Source organism: Cucumis melo, chromosome 4 (assembly GCF_025177605.1).
Source record: "Cucumis melo cultivar AY chromosome 4, USDA_Cmelo_AY_1.0, whole genome shotgun sequence".
Classification (NCBI taxonomy): Eukaryota; Viridiplantae; Streptophyta; class Magnoliopsida; order Cucurbitales; family Cucurbitaceae; genus Cucumis; species Cucumis melo.
Window position 1 is genome coordinate 3,142,255 of NC_066860.1, and position 22,390 is coordinate 3,164,644.

General features: G+C 38.7%; 1 protein-coding gene across 1 annotated transcript in view; it reads left to right on the forward strand.

Moving 5' to 3' along the window:
- LOC103503795 (protein TIC236, chloroplastic) overlaps nucleotides 1–22,390 on the forward strand; it is a 40,062-nt gene that overhangs the window by 16,270 nt on the left and 1,402 nt on the right. Inside the window, exons 15-21 of the mRNA XM_008468143.2 lie at nucleotides 1,806–1,871; nucleotides 2,056–2,187; nucleotides 7,144–7,959; nucleotides 8,046–8,326; nucleotides 18,372–18,625; nucleotides 19,649–19,887; nucleotides 19,960–20,151. Of these exons, the coding sequence (XP_008466365.2) occupies nucleotides 1,806–1,871; nucleotides 2,056–2,187; nucleotides 7,144–7,959; nucleotides 8,046–8,326; nucleotides 18,372–18,625; nucleotides 19,649–19,887; nucleotides 19,960–20,151 (1,980 nt within the window). The remainder of the gene's footprint in view (nucleotides 1–1,805; nucleotides 1,872–2,055; nucleotides 2,188–7,143; nucleotides 7,960–8,045; nucleotides 8,327–18,371; nucleotides 18,626–19,648; nucleotides 19,888–19,959; nucleotides 20,152–22,390) is intronic.

Below are 22,390 nucleotides of genomic sequence, written 5' to 3' on the forward strand. Positions count from 1 at the left end.
GCCTGTAACATAAAAGCTCTCCAATTGAGGCAAAAACTCTCCAGTTGAGGCACAAGTCTTGAATGGAAAAATCTGCAAAAGCCTTAGCTTGGCAGCACCAAGAAGAGGCAAGACAAGCAACTTCAAAGGGAACCATCCAATCAGAGAATATATCATGGAAGACATGTTGATTTATTTTAAACCAAACTTCTGCTAATAGTGCCCTAACAACATTGGACCATATCAAATGTGGCTTGGTGTGCAAGGCTGGACCCACCAAAATTTGTGATACATTATCACGGTTAACATTGACAAATACCCCACTAATGTTAAATATGTACAATAATCGTTGCCAATGTACAATAATCGTTGCCAACACTGTTTAGAATAGTGACAAACAAAGAACTTGTGTAGTAAATCTTCATTTCCAGCCATACAAAGGGGTCAAATGGAAGGAGACAAACAATGTAAAGGGAGTTTATGTTGCATAGTCGATGCACAATTCAAGCTGCCAAAGATTAATCCAATCAAGAATATAACGTTTCTTGGACTTTTAGACTTCCATAGGGCTTTACCCAACTGCTTATCCAATGGAGATGCCAAGGACAAGTGAATAGAGAGGGATTTAACTGAAAAAATCCCATTAGCTTCCTATCCATATTCTCATTTATCCTTATCTGAATTCAACTGAAGGAGATTCTGGAAATCAATTATTTCGTTCTCCTTCAATAGCCGATGGAAGAAAATAGACCAAGACGAAGATGATTTACCCAAGTGATCGAAACTGAGCCATTAGGATCTAAAGCAATTCAAAATAAAACAGGAAAGCGTAACCTGTGAGGAACCAAATTAATCCATGGATCGAGCCAAAACCCAATTCTTCCACCATTACCGACGACCAGAGACTCTACCTTCAACCATGTAAGAGTTATACTAATTCATGGACTTTGCAAACTTAGACTGTCCTTATCAGCAGTATTCCAATTGAATTTGTGTTTTCCATGAATACTTCTGACAACTTGGCACCAATGAGTTTTTCTCATTAAAATATCTCCAACCCTAATCACCCAACTTGTCCATGCTAGCCATAGTTTCTTTGAAAACTCTCAAACTTCATTCAAACCAAAATTTCCAAAAAGAAGCCACAACTGCATTAGCCCGGAGATTTTTGCTTGCCCACAACCAGAGGATTCAGCAGTTTTGTTTTACTTTGTTTTCTTCTTGCTATTTGATGGGGATGGAATAGCAAAATTTTATAATTCTGTGGGGTGGAGGGGTCCGAGGATCTTTGGTACACAACTAAATAACATTTCTCTTTGAAGACATTTGTTAATATGACTTTTTGTAATTATCAACTTAGCCTATTCGTTTGGTTTAGACCCCTTGGCGTGGGTCTGTTTCGTTCTTGGCCTTTTTATTGACATGTTTATTTTATTTTTTGATGTCTCATCCGGAATCCACCTAAAACGGTTTAAGAACCTCACAAGCATAAAAGTAGTAGAGCAATGAAGAAAACCTTGCCTATGAACACATCTTTTTGCGTTTGATCTCATCCCCTGCAGTGGAACTCTTTTATTTTTGTGTGGTTATTAATGAAGTGTTTGTTCTATATCTAGGGGAAAAAAGTGTAAAATTGAAGCGAACAGTGAAAATGCCTCCTTTCATGAGTATCATGCAAACATACCAATAAAAAGTAAAGTTGATAAGAGTAAAAGTTTTACCTTTCAAGAAATTGGAAAATAAGGGAGTTTTTAATTTGTGGGTATTCTGTATGGGAAGTGTGTTATCCTCACTTGCTAAGCTTTTAATTTTTCTATCAAATGCAGGATCTTTTTATACAAAATTTGCAAGCTGTTGGATTATACACCGAAAGTGTTCAAGATCTGATTGAGGTACTTTTTGATAGAATAGTTGAAGCAGCTATGTTTTAACTGTGACTTGCATTGATCAGTCTGTAGTCTGTATTACCTTCCCGGAAATGTCTTTTTTTCTTTTCTTGATCAATGATCTTGTCTTCAGCTGCACTGAGGACATACATTCAAAACCCCATGTTTTGTTTTTATCTTACTTTTCCAGGTGATACGGAGACAATTTATTCTATCAGATGAAATTGTTCTTGAAGATTTATCTCTTCCAGGCTTATCTGAACTCAGAGGCTGCTGGCGAGGCTCTCTTGATGCAAGTGGTGGAGGCAATGGGGATACAATGGTAGATCTTGAATTATAATTTTAGGCCATACAAAGTTTATTTCTCTTTCTTTCTGTTTTCGATGATTAGCAGTGGTGCATATTGAAAGCAATAAACATGAAACTGTCTTACGTGGAAACCCAAGAACCGGGAGAAAAACCACGATGTTTTTAGTTTTATTATTTTCTGATAATCATACAATAGGTACGAGAGGGAATAAATAGAAAAGTACAAAGAGATAAAAAAGGAAAGAATATTTAGGGTAAATCTCTCTAATGGGCTAAGCCCACTAATTTTAACACTCCCTCTCTAGTTGGGACGTAAATATCAATGAGGCCTAATGTGCTAACACAGAAGTCGAAGTTTGGTCTGAGAAGCCCCTTGGTGAGGACATCAGCAACCTGTTGGCTCGAATGGATGTACGGAATGCATATGCTTCCACTGCCAAGTCTTTCTTTGATGCCGATCAATCTCAACATGTTTAGTTCTATCATGCTGAACTGGGTTGTTAGCAATACTAATAGTGTCTTTATTATCACAAATAGCTTTAATGGAGTCTCACATTCCTGATGAAGATCAGATAGGACATTCTGAAGCCAAATTTCCTTACATATTTCCAAACTCATAGCTCTATATTCGACCTCAGTACTGCTCCTGGCCACAACATTTTGCTTCTTACTCCTCCAAGTTACAAGATTGCCCCAAACAAAGGTACAATAACCGGAGGTAGATTTTTTGTCAACAACAGATCCTGCCCAATCGGAGTCAGTATATGCCTCAATGGTCTTTCTGTCTGTCATTTCGAACATCAACCCTTTACCAGATGTTATTTTTTAAGTATCTCAGAATTCTTTTGACAGCTTCCATGTGTTCCTCTTAGGGAGCCTGCATAAACTGGCGGACAACACTCGCAGTAAAGGAAATATCAGGAAGAGTATGAGATAAGTAAATCAATTTACCCACAAGGAGCTGATATTGTTCTTTATCAACTGGAACTTGATCATCAGAGTTTCCTAGTTACAGTTGAATTCAATAGGAGTGTTAGCTGGACGACATCCCAACATACCTGTTTTGGTTAGCAAATCAAGGGTGTATTTTCTCTGAGACACGGAGATGCCTTCTTTAGATCTGACCACCTCCATTCCAAGGAAATATTTCAGATTTCCCAAATCCTTGATTTCAAATTCATTACCCATTCTCTGTTTAAGTTGACTGATTTCTGCCTGATCATCTTCAGACAAAACGATGTCATCCACATAAACTATCAGAATTGCAATCTTTTCTGTCTTTGAAACTTTTGTAAATAAAGTATGATTAGAGTGTCCCTGATTGTACCATTGGGACTTGACAAAAGTAGTGAATATGTTAAACCATGCTTTGGGTGACTGTTTCAGACCATATAAGGATCTCTGGAGTTTATAAACCTACTGACCAAATTGGGCTTCAAAGCTAGGCGGGACTCATGTAGACCTCCTCTACTAGATCTCCGTTCAGAAAAGCATTTTTAACATCCAGCTGATATAGAGGTCAATCTTTGTTTACAACAACAAAAAGGACTTGGACAGTATTCAATTTAGCAATAGGAGAAAAAGTTTCTAAATAATCAACACCATAGGTTTGAGTAAACCCTTTTGCAACTAACCTTGCCTGGTGTCTTTCAAGTGTTCCATCTGCTTTGTATTTGAGAGTGAACACCCATTTGCGTCTCACAGGCTTGTGTCCCTTGGGTAGAGCACAAATCTCTCGAGTGTTATTCTTTTCAAGAGCCTTTATCTCTTCCATGACAACATTTTTCCATGTAGGACACTTTAAAGCAAAGTTAATATTTTTTAGTATTGTGGTAGAGTCAAGGTTGGCAGTAAAAGCTCTAAACTGTGGTGAGAGATTCTCGTATGACACATAATTAATATGGAGTGCTTTGTACAAGACCTAGTACCTTTTCTCAATGCAATAGGAACATCAAAAGAAGGATCATACTTGTCAAGTTTCCCTGTATGACCCTGTTCAGCTTCATTGCTACTGGTTTCTGTTCTGACCTCACTACTGTTCTTTTCTTCCAAATTTTCAAGAACAACAACATCAGACCTTTCATTCTTATTCATTGTATTATTAGTACAAGGTTTAGTAGGGTTTTCCATACTTTGATCTCGAGGAGGTTTGAAGTCTTGGATTGGAGCCAGCGGTTGACTACTAAAGGACCTGACTTGAGATTCCTCCTGTAATACGCTTTCCAAGGAACTTGGTTTGTGGGTAGGATTATAGGATGAGGATCAATGTCAGACATGGTACTAGGAGTAGGTTTGATAAATTCAAAGGTGCTGTAAAGACTCTTCACTCACATTCTCCCTCTAAAGATGGCTAATGGAAAAATAAGGTTGGTCCTCATAGAAAGTAACATCCATAGTGACAAAGTATTTCCTGGACGGCGGGTGAAAACATTTATACTCGTGCTGGTGAAGGGGATACCTAACAAATACACAAGCCTGAGCCCAAGGGGTAAATTTGGTCTGATTAGGGCCAAAATAATGGACATATGCGGTACACCCAAACACACGAAGAGGAACCTCTGAAACAAGACGAGTAGAGGGGTATGACCCCTTAATACATTTTATTGATTAAATGAGCTGATGTAAGAATAGCATCTCCCCATAGGTATGAAGGAAGGGAAGTGGAAAGCATAGGGGAACAGGCTACTTCCAAAAGGTGACGGTTTTTCGCTCGACCACTCCATTTTGTTGAGTGTAGGTGCATGAGTTTTGGTGAACAAACCCCTTGAGGCTAGAAATTCACTAAGGTTATGGTTTTGGAATTCCTGACTATTATCACTTCGAAGAATAACAATTTTTTTATGGCATTGTGTTTCAATGATGTGATAGAAGTTTTGGACAATAGAGGAAACCTCAGATTTATCGGTGATAAGGTATGCCCAGGTAAGACGGGTATGATCATCAATGAAAGTTACAAACTACCTTTTCCTAGATGAGGTGGTGACCTTAGAGGGACCCCAAACGTCACTATGGATAAGGGTAAACGGTTGTGTGGGATTATATGGTTGTGAAGGAAAAGAAACTCGATGTTTGTTTTGCCCGAAGACACATCAAAAGATAACGAGGAGACATCTATTTCAGGAAAGAGATGGGGAAACAAATATTTCATATGGTGACCCAACCGAAAATGCCACAACATAAAGTCAAGTTCAGAAGTGCTAAAATTGGAAGACAGTAAACTAGTCGTAGAGATACTACTATCAGAGGTATCATCATCAAGGATGTAAAGTCCCCTGCTATGCCGGGTAGTGCCAATCGTCCTTTCTCGAACTCAAGTCCTAAAAGCAAATAGATTTAGATAAGAAAGTAGCTTTACAGTGCAGCTCATGGGTGATCTTACTTGTAAATAACAAATTGTAAGAAAGCGTAAGCACATGCAAAACATTCTAGAGGGAGAAACCGTCAAAGAGAACTATTTGTCCTTTTCCAGCAATTAGGGCTAAAGAGCCATCGGCTATCCGGATTTTCTAATTACCGGCACAAAGGTATAAGAGACAAAGTGCTTCGAGAAACCTGTCAAGTGATATGTGGCCCCTGAGTCCAAAATCCAGGGATTCTTCCCATCAACACTAATAAGGCCAAGGGACTAAGACATCCCTGACTGAGCAATGGCGCTTAGAGTAGTAGAGCTAGCCTGGCTAGCAGTAGGGCCAGTTGGCTGAGAGGTGCTGGCAGTCTCCCTAACATTGGTATGCCTTGAGTTCTGTTGCTCGTTGGAGGAACGTTTGTTACCTCTTGGGGGCTGATCGTGGAGTTTCCAACACTGATTCTTGGTATGCCGTTGTTTCTTGCAGTGCTTACAAACAAAAATTGGTTTCCCATTATTCTTTTCATTATCATGGGTCAAGGATCGAGCACTAAAGACAGCAGAGTTAGTTATATAATTTGAAGGCACATTAGGAAGTGAAATTATCGGGTTCTTGGAATACATCAGTAGATCGGTCTGTGTCGAGGATGCACCAACTTCAAAAATAGCTCTCTTATAGGTTTGGTTAATCCTGAGACCACAAACATATGGTTGTCCATAACCGGAGGGTGTCGATGATTCGCCCGCTTCAATCTCCGATCTGTTATGGCGTTGGTCAGCCCCGTTCCTATAGAAGAAAGGTTGCTGTAAAGGGTCAACGGACAGATTTGCATTGCATTCCATGGTGGTGTCCACGGCGGCAGCAGTAGCTTCTGTTTTGCTCTGGGTGTTTCCTAAATTTTTTTCTAGGGTTTCGTTGTTGCTTCGCTCTGATACCATATTGAAAGCAATAAACACAAAAATCGGCTTATGAGGAAACCCGAGAACTGGAAGAAAAACCACGATGTTTTTAGTTTTATCATTTTCTGATAATCATAGAATAGGTACAAGAGGGAATAAATAAAAAAGTACAAAGAGATAAAAAAGGAAAGAATATTTAGGGTAAATCTCTCCAATGGGCTAAGTCCATTAATTCTAACCGTGCATATACATTGAACAATGTGGCTTTAAACATTTTGGTTGAAAGTTAAGTTGATGAACTGAAAGTATGTTACTATCTGACTAAGAGGTCATGGGTTCAGTCCACGGTGGTCACTTACCTAGTAATTAATTTCCTACGAGTCTCATAACACTCAAATGTTGTAGGGTCAGGTGGGTTGTCACGTGACATCAGTCGAGGTGTGCGTAAGTTAGCTCGGATACTCACGGATATAAAAAAAAAAAAAAATTGAAAGTATGTTTACTGTCTGAACCATGTACTAGTTGACTAAATAAGCAGCTGCACACTTACCAAAACAAATGATGTCAGAAGTTCAATATTTTATTGAGTTTAATTGTGGAAACTGGAGGCCCTTTTTTAGATCAATAATAGAAATGCATATCATTGCTGCAAACAATTAATTGTGTTGAACTTGGATCCATTGGCTTCTAAGAATGATCATCATTTCTTGGTGATTTTCTCAGGCGGAGTTTGACTTCCATGGAGAGGACTGGGAGTGGGGAGTCTACAAAACGCAGCGTGTTTTGGCTGTTGGTGCATACAGCAACAATGATGGTCTGCGGCTGGAAAAAATTTTTATCCAGAAGGATAATGCCACAGTGCATGCAGATGGAACTTTGTTTGGCCCAATAACTAATCTTCACTTTGCTGTTCTAAACTTTCCTGTCAGTCTAGTTCCTGCTGCGGTTCAGGTAATTGAATCTTCAGCAAAAGATCTTGTTCACTCATTGAGGCAACTTGTAGCTCCTATTAGAGGTATACTGCACATGGAGGGAGATCTCAGAGGCAATCTTGCAAAACCAGAATGTGATGTGCAAGTAAGGCTCCTTGATGGTGCCATTGGTGGTGTTGATCTCGGTCGTGCTGAAGTTGTTGCTTCTCTTACCTCAGGCAGCCGTTTTTTGTTCAATGCAAAATTTGAACCAATTATCCAAAATGGCCATGTACATGTTCAAGGAAGCATTCCTGTGATGTTTGTCCAAAATAATATGGGAGAGGTGGAAGAAGTGGAAACAGATACAAGTAGGGGAACTTTGGTTCATGCTTGGGGGAAGGAAAAGGTACGGGAGAAGTTCAATGACAGAAAAAGTTCTAGAGATAGAAATGAAGAAGGTTGGAATACTCAATTGGCTGAAGGGCTTAAAGGATTAAACTGGAGTCTTTTGGATGTAGGAGAAGTTAGGATTGATGCAGATATTAAAGATGGAGGTATGTTGCTACTTACAGCTTTGTCTCCTCATGTCAACTGGCTTCATGGAAATGCTGACATCTTACTTCAGGTGAGCACACTCCAAACTACATCATGGGTTTATATCATCTAATTTCTTACAGACTGTAGTTCAATTACATTTACTCTAAAAAATAGGTTAGAGGGACCATTGAGGAACCAATACTCGACGGATCCGCATCTTTCCACAGGGCTTCAATATCTTCTCCTGTGCTCCCTAAACCACTCACCAACTTCGGTGGTACACTCCATGTAAGATCAAATAGGCTTTGCATCAATTCCTTGGAAAGTCGTGTAAGCCGAAGAGGGAAGTTGATTCTGAAAGGGAATCTGCCCCTTAGATCCAGTGAAGCATGCCTCGATGACAAGATTGATTTAAAATGTGAAGTTCTGGAAGTACGAGCAAAGAATATTTTCAGGTTCCCTGTCTAGTTATTTATGAATTTCAAGTACTCTGATGTTTGAAAGGTTGTGGAAGCTTGGTATTGATTTTGTACATCTGTTTTTTTCTTGATGTTTTGGATAGATTTTTACGACGTGGCCTTACTTTTTATTTTTTAATCCGATCTTGAGATTCATAAGAATAATGGATAAAAGTAATTGATGAGGTTTTTATATTGGTTCGTGTTTCTGATTAAATCGTGACTGTTTTCAGAAATAGAAAAAAAGGATAAAAATAATTGAAGCAGCCCTGTTTCATTTTTTGAGAGCATGTTAAGAAGAACAATGCTCTTTCTTGCTCAGCATAAGAAGTTTGGACCTCTATGTGACATGAATCTCAAGATTTATGCACTTTTATTATGTTGTTACATAGAGTTTGCCTTCCCTAACTATAGTATTTCCTAACATGTTCTCTCTAGCCTCTAGCACTCTTTCTAGTAAATCTCTTCTTACTTGTTGGTTGATCCATCCGCCACTTCTAATTCCTCTTTATTTGGTTCAGATTTCAAAGAAGTTTAGCTTTTCTCTTCATTTTTTCCAAAGATCTTCCTCTATAGTTTTGAGACCCTGCAGTGCGTGTACAAGAAGGAACTGGGAGATTAAGCCTGGATAACGTGTTGTGCTGATTTTATATTACTATGAAAATTGGCTCTGATTTTTCGAAATCTTCAGCCTATGTTTGTTTAGCTCCTAACTAACATTGCCTAGACGTGATGAGGAAGCTCATTGATCTTCCTCTGTAACAGTGGGCAGATTCTTCGGTGATGGGCCTTTTTTTGATATTATTTGGAGCATCTGGTTAGAAACATGAGTAGGACAATATATATATGTATATTATTTTGCCAAAGAATGTAATATTTCAAGGAGAAACCCTAAACTTAAAAAATTATTTTGCCAAAACTTAAAACTTAAAAAAATATTTCAAGGAGAAATCCTAAACAAAAGAGCACTTGCAAACAAAAGCTTCAAAATGGATGGATGGAGAGGAAACACCAAGAAAAGACAATCAACCAAGCTGCTTCGAGTTTGACATGATGAAAAAAAATTCTTTTGTCCAGGAGCCTTGCAAAAAACTTCAAATAAACCCCATCAAATCTCCAAGCTGCCTAAGTCAGAGAACTACCGAACAATATAAACTTTTTTTAAAGTGATTCAGAGTTAAAATTTAAAACCTTAGTTGGCATTCGATTGATCAGGTATGTAGTTGTGAGAACTGCGCTACCCCATAAATATTTTGGGAAATTCGTAGAGAACGGCGGCTTCAAGTAAATGTCTATTCTTTTCGCTCAACAATTTCATTTTGTTGAGGAGTATCCCGACATGTGGCTTGATGAAAAATACCTTTTTCGTGTAAGAATCTGGTTAATTGTTTGTTGAAATATTTAGTACCATTATTAGAATGAAGGATGCGAATTTTAGTTTGGAACCGAGTCTCAATTGTATTGTATAGTCTAACAGAAACTCTTTTACCTCCAACTTGTTAGTTAACAAATAAAACTAGGTTAAATGAGTATGATCATCTATTAAGGTGACAATCCAACTCTTTCCACTATAAGTTAAAACTTTAATTGAACCCCAAACATCAGTGTGAATTAAGGAAAAAGGTGAAGAAGCCTCGTAAGGTTTAGGCAAATAAGTGGATCAATGATGTTTGGCAAAATTGCAACTTTCACATTGAAAAAATGAACAATCAAGACTTTTAAATAAATAATTCTGGAAACAAATATTTTTAGTAAAAGAAATTGGGATGCCTTAATCTGCGATGCCAAAACATTGTAGTTTCTCTAACGGAAGGAGAACATACACTACTGAACCCCTCAACTTGTTTATAACTAGCTGAAACTTCATCAAAGTAATAGACATCACCAATTATCCTAGCACATCCAATCGTCTCCCTTGAGTCTTTATCCCTAAAAGTACAATGAGTGTCACAGAAGACAACACGACAGTTAGCATCTTTAGAGATTTCACCAATGGATAACAAATTGCAAACTAATTTTGAAACACGAAGAACATAATGCAATGCAAGTTTTGTAGTCAGAGGAATAGTTTCTTTGCCAACAATAGGAGAAACTATCATCGGCGATGCAGATTTTTTCATTGCAATATATAGGAGAGTAGGATGCAAAAAAGGAAGAGGAATGAGTCATCTGATCAGAGGCTCCAGAATCTATAATTCATGGAGATGAGTTTATGCAAGAGAGGGCTTGAGGAAACTTACCTGATTGTGCCAAGGAAATGCTAGGATTATTAGATGAGGAAGTAGTCTTTAGCACTTTCAAGATTTGATCAATCTGCTCCTTACTAAATAGGTTGAAATCACCAACATTTGCATTTGTGGTGCGTAGGTGTGAATTTCTCGCCCCTTACTTAGAACTTCTCCAATTCGCAGGTTTTTCATGAAGCTTTCAACATTTTCACGTGTTTGACAGGGTTTATTGTAATGGTCACACCAGACTCAAGGCTTTTCATGTGTCTTGCTGGAGTGATCAAAGGCTTTTATATTTATTCGGTCACCAACACAGAACTTTCTACTGAATCAATAGGTTTTTTTCCCATCATAACATTCCTATAGCTTTCTTCCTTGTGAACTTTAGAAGAAACGTCATTAATAGATGGAAGAGTGGTTTTCCCAAGTATTCGACCTCTAACCTCATCAAATTCAACATTGAGGCTGATGAGGAACTTTTAAATACGACCGTCTTCTACAGTTCTTCTATAATGTTTTTGATCATTTGTAGACTTCCACAGTTCCACTCGTATGAATCAAAGAGATCCGAGTCTTGCCAAATCATTTTTAGGGAGTGAAAGTATTGTGTCACCAAGTTTCCTCCTTGGCGTATATCTCCTAATTTGAGATTCAACTCAAATACCTATGATTGTGTGAGGATTCTCACTCCTTTCTTATATTCTTTTACTAACTCAATGGCAAAAACAGAGGCAGCACTCTGTGTTTATATATTTATATTGCCAAAAACAGTAGATACAAGATATATGATAGAAATAACTAGGAAATAAAACAAAGAAACATTAAAGAACAAACCAACCTATTCTCCTAGGCTAAGGTAGGGTTCCTCAGCCGCCAATCCCTCTTCTTTACCAAAACATTCTCATAAATCTCTCATACCTAGAATGCTACCCTCCCCTTGCTATTTATAAGACATTTGGCCGAATAGGACAAACAAGATTATCCTGTAGGGCCCACTTGCTGCTCCACTAACCCACTATTTCATTTCCATTCTCTCTTTCCTCCTTGCTGTCTTGTAACTTTCCTTTCTTGCCCTTCCTCTTATACACATTAATAATGGGAGGTCTTACAATACCCCGGGGTTCCAAAATCACCTTGTCCTCAAGGTGGAATGAAGGAAACTGTTGATTCATTGAGTAAACGGATTCCCAGGTGGCTTCACTGTCGGGCAATCCTTTCCATTTCACCAGCCATTCATTGGCTCCCAATTCAGGACTTCAACGTATGCCTAAGACTGTCTCCGGCCAAAGTTGCAATTCAAATTCTGCTGTGAGCTTTGGTTGTTGGGTTTGGACGTGGTGCTGGTTGCCTAGTTTAAGTTTGAGCTGTGAAATGTGGAAAACATTATGAATTGATGCTTCGAGAGGCAGATCAAGTCGGTATGCCACTTCTCCTATGGTCTCAGTGATGCGATATGGGCCATAAAACTTAGGAGCTAGCTTTTCTGATTTTTTCCTTGCTAAGGAGCGCTGACGGTAGGGTCTTAACTTAAGAAAGACTTCATCTCCTACTTTAAACTTAAGTTCTCTCCTCTTTGAGTTCGCAAATTTCTTCATCCTGTTTTGAGCAATCGTGAGGTTTTCCTTGAGCGCACTAATAGCCAAATCTCTCTCTTTCAGCATTGTTTCAACTTCATCATTAGGTGTCTTCTTATCTCCATAGGATATCAGGGGTGGTGGGGGTCTACCATACACGGTTTGGAAGGGAGTCGTGCGTGTTGAAGAATGGAATGTGGTATTGTACCATAACTCTGCCCACGGTATGAACTGATGCCATTTGTTTGGTTGCTCATTACAAAAACACCTTAAGTAGGTTTCTAAACACTGATTGACCCGTTCTGTTTGGCCATCAGTTTGAGGATGAAAGGCAGTGCTTCGTTTAAGGATGGTATCCATGGCATAAAATAATTCCTTCCAAAAATTGCTTACAAAGATTTTGTCCCTATCTGATATAATTGACTTAGGGATGTCGTGTCTTCGAACTATCTTATCAATGAATTCAATGGCTACTTGCTTTGCTAAGAACGGATGCTTCATGGTGACAAAGTAAGCATATTTACTCAGCCGGTCCACGACCACCATAATCACGTTCATACCTCCTGCTTTAGGCAACCCTTCGATGAAGTCCATAGTCCAATCTTCCAATATACGGTCGGGTATGGGTAATGGTTGTAGAACCCCTGCCGGTTTGGTTGCTTCACTCTTATTTCTTTGGCAGATTTCACACTGTTCAACATACTTCTTAATGTCTTCCTTCATACCTTTCCAAAACAGCTCACCACTCATCCGCTTGTAAGTCCTCAAGAATCCTGAATGGCCACCAAATATAGAATCATGAAAAGTGTGCAAGAGGCTGGGTATAATTGAAGATGATTTGGACAGCACCACTCTTCCTTTATACATTAACGTGCCATTTGTTAAGGAGTATTTTCCCTCCAATGCTGGGTTAGTCTGCAACTGTTGGGTTATGAGTTGGAGTTCTTCATCTTTCTCGACTTCCTTTGTAACTACTTCCATGTCTACAATGCCTGTTGTTGACAGCGCCTTTAATTCTATTGAATGATCCATTCTTGAAAGTGCATCTGCTGCCTTATTTTGGAGTCCCGGTTGGTACAAAATTTCAAAGTCATATCCCAATAACTTGGTTAACCACTTTTGGAACTGTGGTTGTACCTCTCTCTGCTCCAATAAAAACTTTAGAGCCTTTTGGTCTGACATAATGGTGAATCTCCTTCCTAAAAGATAATGCCGCCACTTTTGCACGGATAGTACTACAGCCATCAATTCCCTCTCGTAGATGGACTTGGCTTGAGCCCTTGTAGACAATTTCTGACTGAAGAATGCTATGGGGTGGCTGTTCTGGGACAGTACTGCTCCCAATCCACTACCTGAGGCATCAGTTTCTATCATAAAGGGCAAAGACCAATCGGGCAATGCGAGTACGGGTATGGTAGACATGGCAGATTTCAGACTTTCAAATGCAAGGGTGGCGTTCTCATCCCATTTGAAAGCGTTCTTCTGCAGTAGTTTAGTCAAAGGTGCTGCAATCTCACCATAACTTTTGACAAAACGTCTATAGTAGCCCGTCAGCCCCAAAAATCCCCTTAAACCTGTCACATCTTTGGGTTTCGGCCACTGTAGCATACATTTAACCTTATCCTGATCTGCCTCTACTCCATGTTTTGAGATAATATGGCCCAAGTAATGTATTTGTGAGTGAGCGAAAACACATTTTTTGCGATTAGCATATAACTGGTTGTCTCTTAGTGTTGCAAACACCATCCCTAAGTGTTTCTCATGCTCCGTTATATCCGAACTATAGACTAGTATATCATCAAAGAAAACCAAAACACAACGCCGGAGAAAAGGTTTAAATACCTGATTCATGAGGGATTGAAAAGTGGCGGGGGCGTTGGTTAGACCAAATGGCATCACCAAGAATTCGTGATAGCCTTCATGCGTCCTAAACGCAGTCTTCTCGATATCTTCTTCTTTCATTCGGATTTGATGGTAACCTGATTTTAAATCTAGTTTGGAAAACACCGTGGCCCCATGTAACTCATCCAAGAGTTCTTCAATAACCGGAATGGGGAACTTATCAGCTACTGTAATCTTATTCAGCTTCCTGTAGTCTACGCAAAACCTCCAGCCTCCATCTTTTTTCTTGACTAACAGCACTGGACTTGAGAAAGGGCTGTGACTTGGTCTAATGATTCCTGTCTGTAGCATTTCGATGACTAGCTTTTCTATCTCTTCTTTCTGTTGATGACCGTATTTATAAGGCCGGACATTGATTGGCTTCTGCCCTGGTATGGTGAGTATGCGATGATCGATGGTTCTCTTTGGTGGCAGAGTGGTAGGACTGTTAAATACGTCGGAGTATTGATGGAGTAAGAACTGAATCATTGGTAATCCCTCTTCATCGCCTGGTTGGCTCGTGTTTTTGCTATCTGCACCCTCATTTTCGATCTCATACCCTTGCCAATCAAGCAAAAAACCTTGACCTTCCGCTTCCCATGTTTTCTTTAAAGTCTTGAGTGAGCATTCTGCTCTTATCAAAGCCGGGTCTCCTTTTAAAACCACCTTATTTCCTTCCTTCCAAAAGACCATTGTCAACGATGGCCAATGAATCTTCATGGTGCCTGTTGTATCCAACCATTGCATTCCCAGCACCACGTCTATTGTTCCCAGTCCCACTACCAACAGGTTAGTTACTACTCTTAGCCCTTCAAGCTGGATTTCCACTTTGCTGCAAATGCCCTCTCCCTTACAACTTGTGCCATTGCCAATAGTAATCCCAAATTGAGTGTTTCTATTGATGGGGATTTTCCTTTCCGTGGCCAGCTCATGATGAATGAAATTATGGGTTGCCCCACTGTTAATCAATACAATAATCTCTTTTCCTTTAACTATTCCTCTCAGCTTCATAGTTCCCTTGGTTGTCAAACAGGTGATGGCTCGGTATTCTATCATAGTTTCTTCTGGCCCTTCCAACTGATTGATCTCTACTGGTCCTGTGTTTGGTGCCTCTGAACTCTCCCCTTCCTCGGTGCTTTCTTCTTCATTCAAGATAAAGAGCATGAGCTCCCTTTTTTCTTTGATTTTGCATCGATGTCCATGAGAATATTTCTCATTACACCTAAAACAGAGACCCTTGTCTAAACGTGCTCTAAATTCGGCATCAGACAGTCTTTTAACGGGGGCTCTCCTTTTTGATAACTTCCCTTGAGGGGTATAGTTATTTGCTTCATTTGGAACTCATTTTTCCTCATAATCCCTTTATCGTTGTTCCATGGCACCTTATTACCAGCAGTTTCGCTTCTTTTTGGTTCAATAATACCCATCTCTGCTTGTGCCAATTTGAGTGCTAAGTTACGGTCATTCACCAACTGGGCTGCCATCATACATTCTTCTAGTGTTTGAGGGTGTCGACTCATCACTTCAGCTTGAAGCGCAGGTTCTAAGCCAGTTAAGAAAGCATCACGGAGCACGCTTTCATCCATGTGTGGGAGAGGTGCCGAGTAGTTCACGAACTTCTTGACATAATCACTGTAGGAGCCTTCTTGTTGAATGCGTATTAGCCTAGCCCCCAAGCTTTTCTGTCCGGTATCTCTGAAGAATTCAAACATTCTGGTCTTCAAATCTTCCCACGATTCCACCTTTCTCCTATTGTGGCTCCACCTGTACCAGTCCACCTCATCTTGTCCAAAGCTCACCACAGCCACCTTGACCTTTTCTGCTTCTGGTAAGTTGTTGATCTCAAAAAAATGTTCTGCCCGGTAAACCCAGGATTCTGGATTTTCTCCCAGAAACATGGGCATTTCCAGCTTTTTATACTTGCTTCGATCGATCTGGTGAGTATGTATTTCTCCGGTCACATCTGTCTCTTCCATTTTTCCTTTCATTTTCATAATGGATCCGTCGGATGTGCCAGATTCTTCCTTTTTCTTATAAGACTGGTCTCTCAACTCATCGGCCAATCTCTCCATACTTTTCTTCATCTCCAGCATCATTTCCTTGAGGCTTAACACCTCCTTTTCTGTTCTTCTAATCTTTCTTCCATTTGTCGCTGTGCCATCAGTCTTGTTATCACTCCCAGTTTGACAAGGCTCTGATACCAATTGTGAGGATTCTCACTCCTTTCTTATATTCTTTTACTAACTCAATGGCAAAAACAGAGGCAGCACTCTGTGTTTATATATTTATATTGCCAAAAACAGTAGATACAAGATATATGATAGAAATAACTAGGAAATAAAACAAAGAAACATTAAAGAACAAACCAACCTATTCTCCTAGGCTAAGGTAGGGTTCCTCAGCCGCCAATCCCTCTTCTTTACCAAAACATTCTCATAAATCTCTCATACCTAGAATGCTACCCTCCCCTTGCTATTTATAAGACATTTGGCCGAATAGGACAAACAAGATTATCCTGTAGGGCCCACTTGCTGCTCCACTAACCCACTATTTCATTTCCATTCTCTCTTTCCTCCTTGCTGTCTTGTAACTTTCCTTTCTTGCCCTTCCTCTTATACACATTAATAATGGGAGGTCTTACAGATTGATTGCCTAAATCAAAGTACATTTGTGTCGCACTGTCCCACAATTCCTTGGCCGTAGAACAACACATGTAATTACAGCTGATTTTTTCAATCATGGAGTTTACAAGCCAAGTCATTTGGCCGAATAGGACAAACAAGATTATCCTGTAGGGCCCACTTGCTGCTCCACTAACCCACTATTTCATTTCCATTCTCTCTTTCCTCCTTGCTGTCTTGTAACTTTCCTTTCTTGCCCTTCCTCTTATACACATTAATAATGGGAGGTCTTACAGATTGATTGCCTAAATCAAAGTACATTTGTGTCGCACTGTCCCACAATTCCTTGGCCGTAGAACAACACATGTAATTACAGCTGATTTTTTCAATCATGGAGTTTACAAGCCAAGTCATAACCATGGAGCATCCCATGTAGCAATCGAAGGGTTGTCTGGGGCAGTTTTCTCTACGGTTGTTTGGTTTTGGGGCAGTTTTCTCTACGGCAATGTAGCCAATTATCCCTTGTCCACGAATATATCTAACACTTTGTGACCAACTAAGAAAATTCTCCATTAAGTCAGATCATGGTGATTTGGATAGTGGGGGCTATTGGCATGGATACAATTATCGACTTTAGCCATAGGTAACTTAGTATCCGACATGGCGGAAGCAAGAAAGGTAAAAGAACAAAGATAACAGATCTGAAAAGACCAACCAAACTCGTCACAAGTGGCGGAATCAGTGGTGGACGGCTCAAAAGGGGCGACTAGTGAGGACCACGACAAACAACGGCGTAGACAAAAAGAACACCAACTTACAGCAAACAAAATGCAAGACAATATGGCTCCAGCGGTGTCCAGTGATTGGTGGTCGGCGGCAGCGATCGGTTGGAGTAGAATGATTGGCGGCAGCAACCTTCAAGGCAGCAGCAGTCTGTTAGAGTTTTAGGGTTTTGTAGGTTTGAATAAATTAGGGTTTTTTTGGGTTTCAAAAACCTTATGTGATACCATGTTAAAGAATATAATTTTCTGTATATTTCATAAAGAGAGAAGCGGTTTCCTAAATATAAGAAGAAACCATTACAAATAAGGAATTTTTTTGCGAATATAATACAACCAACACAATAAAATATAATACAAAAAATAAAATAATCAACATATACAAATGGAGGAAGAGATGAGGTATCCCCAAACAACCAATTCTTAAGTCTCATTTATTAATAATAAATAAAGAGACTTGTCTCCGTCTCCAAAAAAATTTGGGTTAGGCCATAATTACAAAAGAAACTAGAAGTGGAGGATCACGTAGAAGTAGAAAGAGTAACCAAATTCCGAAACAAATCATTTAAGATAATATTTCGGGATCTGATGTTCTAGTATTGGGAGGGGATTTATAATATAGCACACTTCAATTTTCTTTATTTTATATGAGAATAAAGGATTTGGTATAAGACAATCCCTCTTCCCTGAGGAAGGTTGATGAAAGCCTTCCATCCTTTAGGTTGATGGTAGCAGTAGAGTTGGTAGCGCACGTCAATGTTCTCTTCAAACTGTAATTTACTAAATCCCTTTTTTTTTTGGTAGTTTGCTTTATGCTTTGCGGCCTCCTACGCGCAGCTTTTTTCTTTTGTACATTAATTCATCTTTATAATGAATCATAAAAAGCTTTCTTCAGCTATCTATTTTGCTCCACTCTTCCATTAAATTAAAATTATTTATCTCTCTCTTCAATATTGCAGTGGCCAAGTTGACTCTCAAATGCAAATTACTGGGTCGATATTGCAACCGAACATCTCTGGAAATATTCAATTGAGTCGTGGAGAAGCATATCTACCACATGATAAGGGTAGTGGAGCTGCTTCATTTAATAAAGTGGTATCAGACCAGTTCAGTCTTCCTCCTGGCAGTTCGAACCAAGTAGTTGCTTCTAAATATGCTTCGTTTTTCAATTCGGAATCTACAGCATTGAAAACTAGATTCCGTGTACCCCGAGGTGATATTTGTATTTTCAATCTATGTACTTTCACGTTGCATTTGTACATAAAAAAGAACAATGTTCTGATCTTTTATCTACAAAAATGCCCCAACTTTGACGTGGGTTTGCAACAAAAAGTTTTTTTTTTTTTTTTAAACTATAAAAATCTGTTTATTAACTCCTGAAAGGGAGAAACCAAAACAGAAAAAATTTCGTCTTACAGAAACAAACTAACCAACTACTAACTAAATAAAAACCGAAGAAAACCCCAAAACAAACTAAAGAAAACCAAAAGAGAACCTCTGAACAAAACAGCAAACCAGCTTCAAAAATGTCTAGAAAGGAGAAGCTGCACACCCATTTGGAACTTGAGTTTGCAAAATGGGTTTTTTGGTTTAATAGGAGCACGAGCTGTCGGCTCTGCGAAGTCCATGATGGTAAGGAAAAAAGACCTTTAGGTCTCCTAGACAACCTGTGCACATCACAAACTTTGTCAGGAATGTACAAACGATTCCAGTTAAATTTTCACATTTATCAAGCTTTCATCTAAGTATTTATCAAATGATATATAATTAAATTCGCCTTCATCCACGAACTTAAGCTTTTAGGTCAACCGGTTATTAACGATGGTATCAAAACAAGTGGTCCTGGAGGGTTCTGTACTCAAGTCCCTGCCATGTTATTCCTCCTATTTCACTTGTTGGGTTTTCCACATATTTCGACCCCACAAGTGAGGTGGAGTGTTAGATGATTTATAATTAAATAAGCCTTCATCTATCAACTTAAGCCTTTTGGTCAATCGGTGATTTAAAAGTATCAAATAATTCAGCCAAAAATTATTGACAGCATGAAGTTCTATTTTAGTATAAATTCTTCTCTGGAGCAGTTTTAAATAGTTTGATCCGTCAATTACATGACTTCATATGAAGATTTACATAAACTGTGTCCAGGAGTTTGTAATTATAACTGGTGAAAATACAAACAAGCTATTATGTCTTCTTTTCTTTCTAATGCTGTATTGTTTATTTTTCTCCTTTTCAGATAAAGCTGTTGACATTGAAAAGGAGTCCAGAAATGTAAACGTCAAACCTAGTGTTGACGTCAGCCTCAGTGATTTGAAGCTTGTTCTTGGACCAGAATTAAGGATTCTTTATCCTTTGATTCTAAATTTTGCTGTTAGTGGAGAGCTTGAGCTTAACGGTTTTGCTCACGCTAAAAGCATTAAACCAAAAGGAACTTTAACTTTCGATAATGGTGACGTGAATCTTCTTGCGACCCAGGTATCATCTAATCTTTAACATACTGGTTTTTTTACTAAACAAAAGAAGCTGATATTAACCTTGACCATGCAGGTAAGACTGAAACGGGAGCATCTAAATATAGCAACTTTCGAACCTGAGAATGGGTTAGATCCTATGCTAGATTTAGCTTTAGTAGGTTCCGAGTGGCAGATAAGAATACAAAGTCGGGCAAGCAAATGGCAAGAAAAATTAGTGGTGACGTCAACCCGTTCTGTGGAACAAGATGCTCTCTCACCCACTGAGGTATTTTTTTTTGGTTTTATATATATAAATTTGTGAGTGTTTGAGGTGTCTTGACTAATATCACGAGACAACTTGTTTGATCCTACAACAATTGGGTGGTAAGGAAAGTTGTAGGATATTAAATCTACGGCCAACTAAGATTATTCCTCGATAAATTTCCTATCCTACAAAAGAAAATAACTTCAACTAAAATTGGAAAAAAATGTTTCCTTTTGTAGTTTGTCTAATAAAAAAAGGAATAACTTCAACTAAAAAAAAGAAAAAAATGTTAAAAATATATATATTATAAAAAATTAATTTTAAAAAATAGTGTATCCCAACGTGTCCGTGCTCTAGTATTTTAGAAATTGGCGTATCACCGTATCCTATCGTGTTCGTGCCCATGTTTCTTAGATGCCAAGTGTGGAGAGTTCGGGGAAAACACTACAGGCTGACTTGACAAGTAGAAAACCTGAACTACGGGTTTATACTAGAAGAGACTTTGACTTGAAGGAATCGGGAACAAATAGTTGATCTATCACATAACCAACCTGTTTGTTCCAAGGAATATACAGGAGGCCTTAAATGATTTAAATTGAAAATTAGCAATAATGGAAGAGATGATTGCACCGAAACAAAATTGCATAAGGGACATAGTTGAACTACCAAAAGAAAAGTGAACAGTTGGATGCAATTAGGTGTTCACGGTAAAATGTAAAGCTGATGGTAGTGTTGAAGGTACAAGGCCAGATTGGTTGCTAAGGGGTTTACTCAGACGTATAGAATTGATTATCGAGAAACATTTGCTCCACTTGCTACATTCAGTTATATTAGAATTTTGTTGTCTGTTGTTGTTAACTTTGATTGGCCTCTTTATCAACTAGATGTTAAGAATGTCTCTCTCATTGGGGAACTGGAAAAAGAGGTACTTATGGACTTACCACCTGGTTTTGAGGTAGATCTCGAGATTAATGAACTGTGCAAGTTAAAGAGACCTTATATGGTCTTAAACAGTCTAGAGCTTGATTTGAACGCTTCAAACAAGCAGTCAAGAGCTATGGATCTAGTCAAAGTCAAGCCGATTATGCAATGTTCTACAAACATACTGGAAATGACAAGGTTGTGGTTTTGATAGTTTATGTTGATGATATCATTCTTACAGGCAATGATAAGACAAAACTGACTTTCGTGAAGAAAAAATTAGCCGATGACTTCCAAATCAAAGATTTAGGAACTTTAAAGTACTTTCTAGGCATGGAGTTTGTTAGGTCCAAAAGTACCATTTTTGTCAACCAAAGGAAGTATAGTCTTGATCTGCTAAAGGAGACAGATTTACTTGGTTGCAAGATAGCAAAAACTCTATTGAGTAGAATCTGAAATTGGAAGCTGCAACCAAGAATGAGATAAAGGAAAGAGAAAAGTACTAGAGACTTGTGGGGAGACTCACATATCTCTCACACACGCGTCTTGACATCGCTTTTGCAATTTAAGTCAGTTCATGCGTGCTCAATGTCGGAAAAGCATATATTGATGTTAATTGGGAAAGTCGCATGACTCATACCTAAGATATTTGAAAAGTACCCCCGGAAAAAGCATATTGTTTCAAAGACATGACCATCTCAATGTTGAAGTTTATATTGATGCTAATTGGGCAGGTCGTAAGACTGATAGAGAATCCACTTCTGGATACTGCTCCTTTGTTGGAGGAAATGTTGTTATTTGGCAAAGTGTTATTTGGCAAAGTAAAAAACAGTGTGTGGTTGCAAGAAGTGTAGAAGTAGAATTTAGAGTTTTAGCACGTGGTATTTGTGAGGGTATATGGATAAGAAGATTGTTGGAAGAATTGAGATTCACTTAGACAATGCCTATGCGCATTTACTGTGATAACAAAGCAGCAATTTCCATTGCCCACAATCTAGTCTTTCACGAGAGAACGAAACATATTGAAGTCGATAAACACTTTATAAAGGAAAGATCAATGCGGGAGTAATATGCATGCCCTATCTTCTGACAACAGAACAAATTGCCAATATGTTAACTAAAGGCCTTCTGAAGTGGCAATTCAACAATTTGATTGACAAGTTGGTAATGACTAATGTCTTCAAACCAGCTTGAGGGAGAGTGTTGATTGTTTCCTATTTGTATTATATTTTATTGCATTAGTTATATTATATTTGTCAAATTTATTTTTTTCTTTGTAATGGGTTGTTCTTCTATTTAAGAAAACTCTTCTCTTTGTGAAGTAAAAGAAAAATACTAT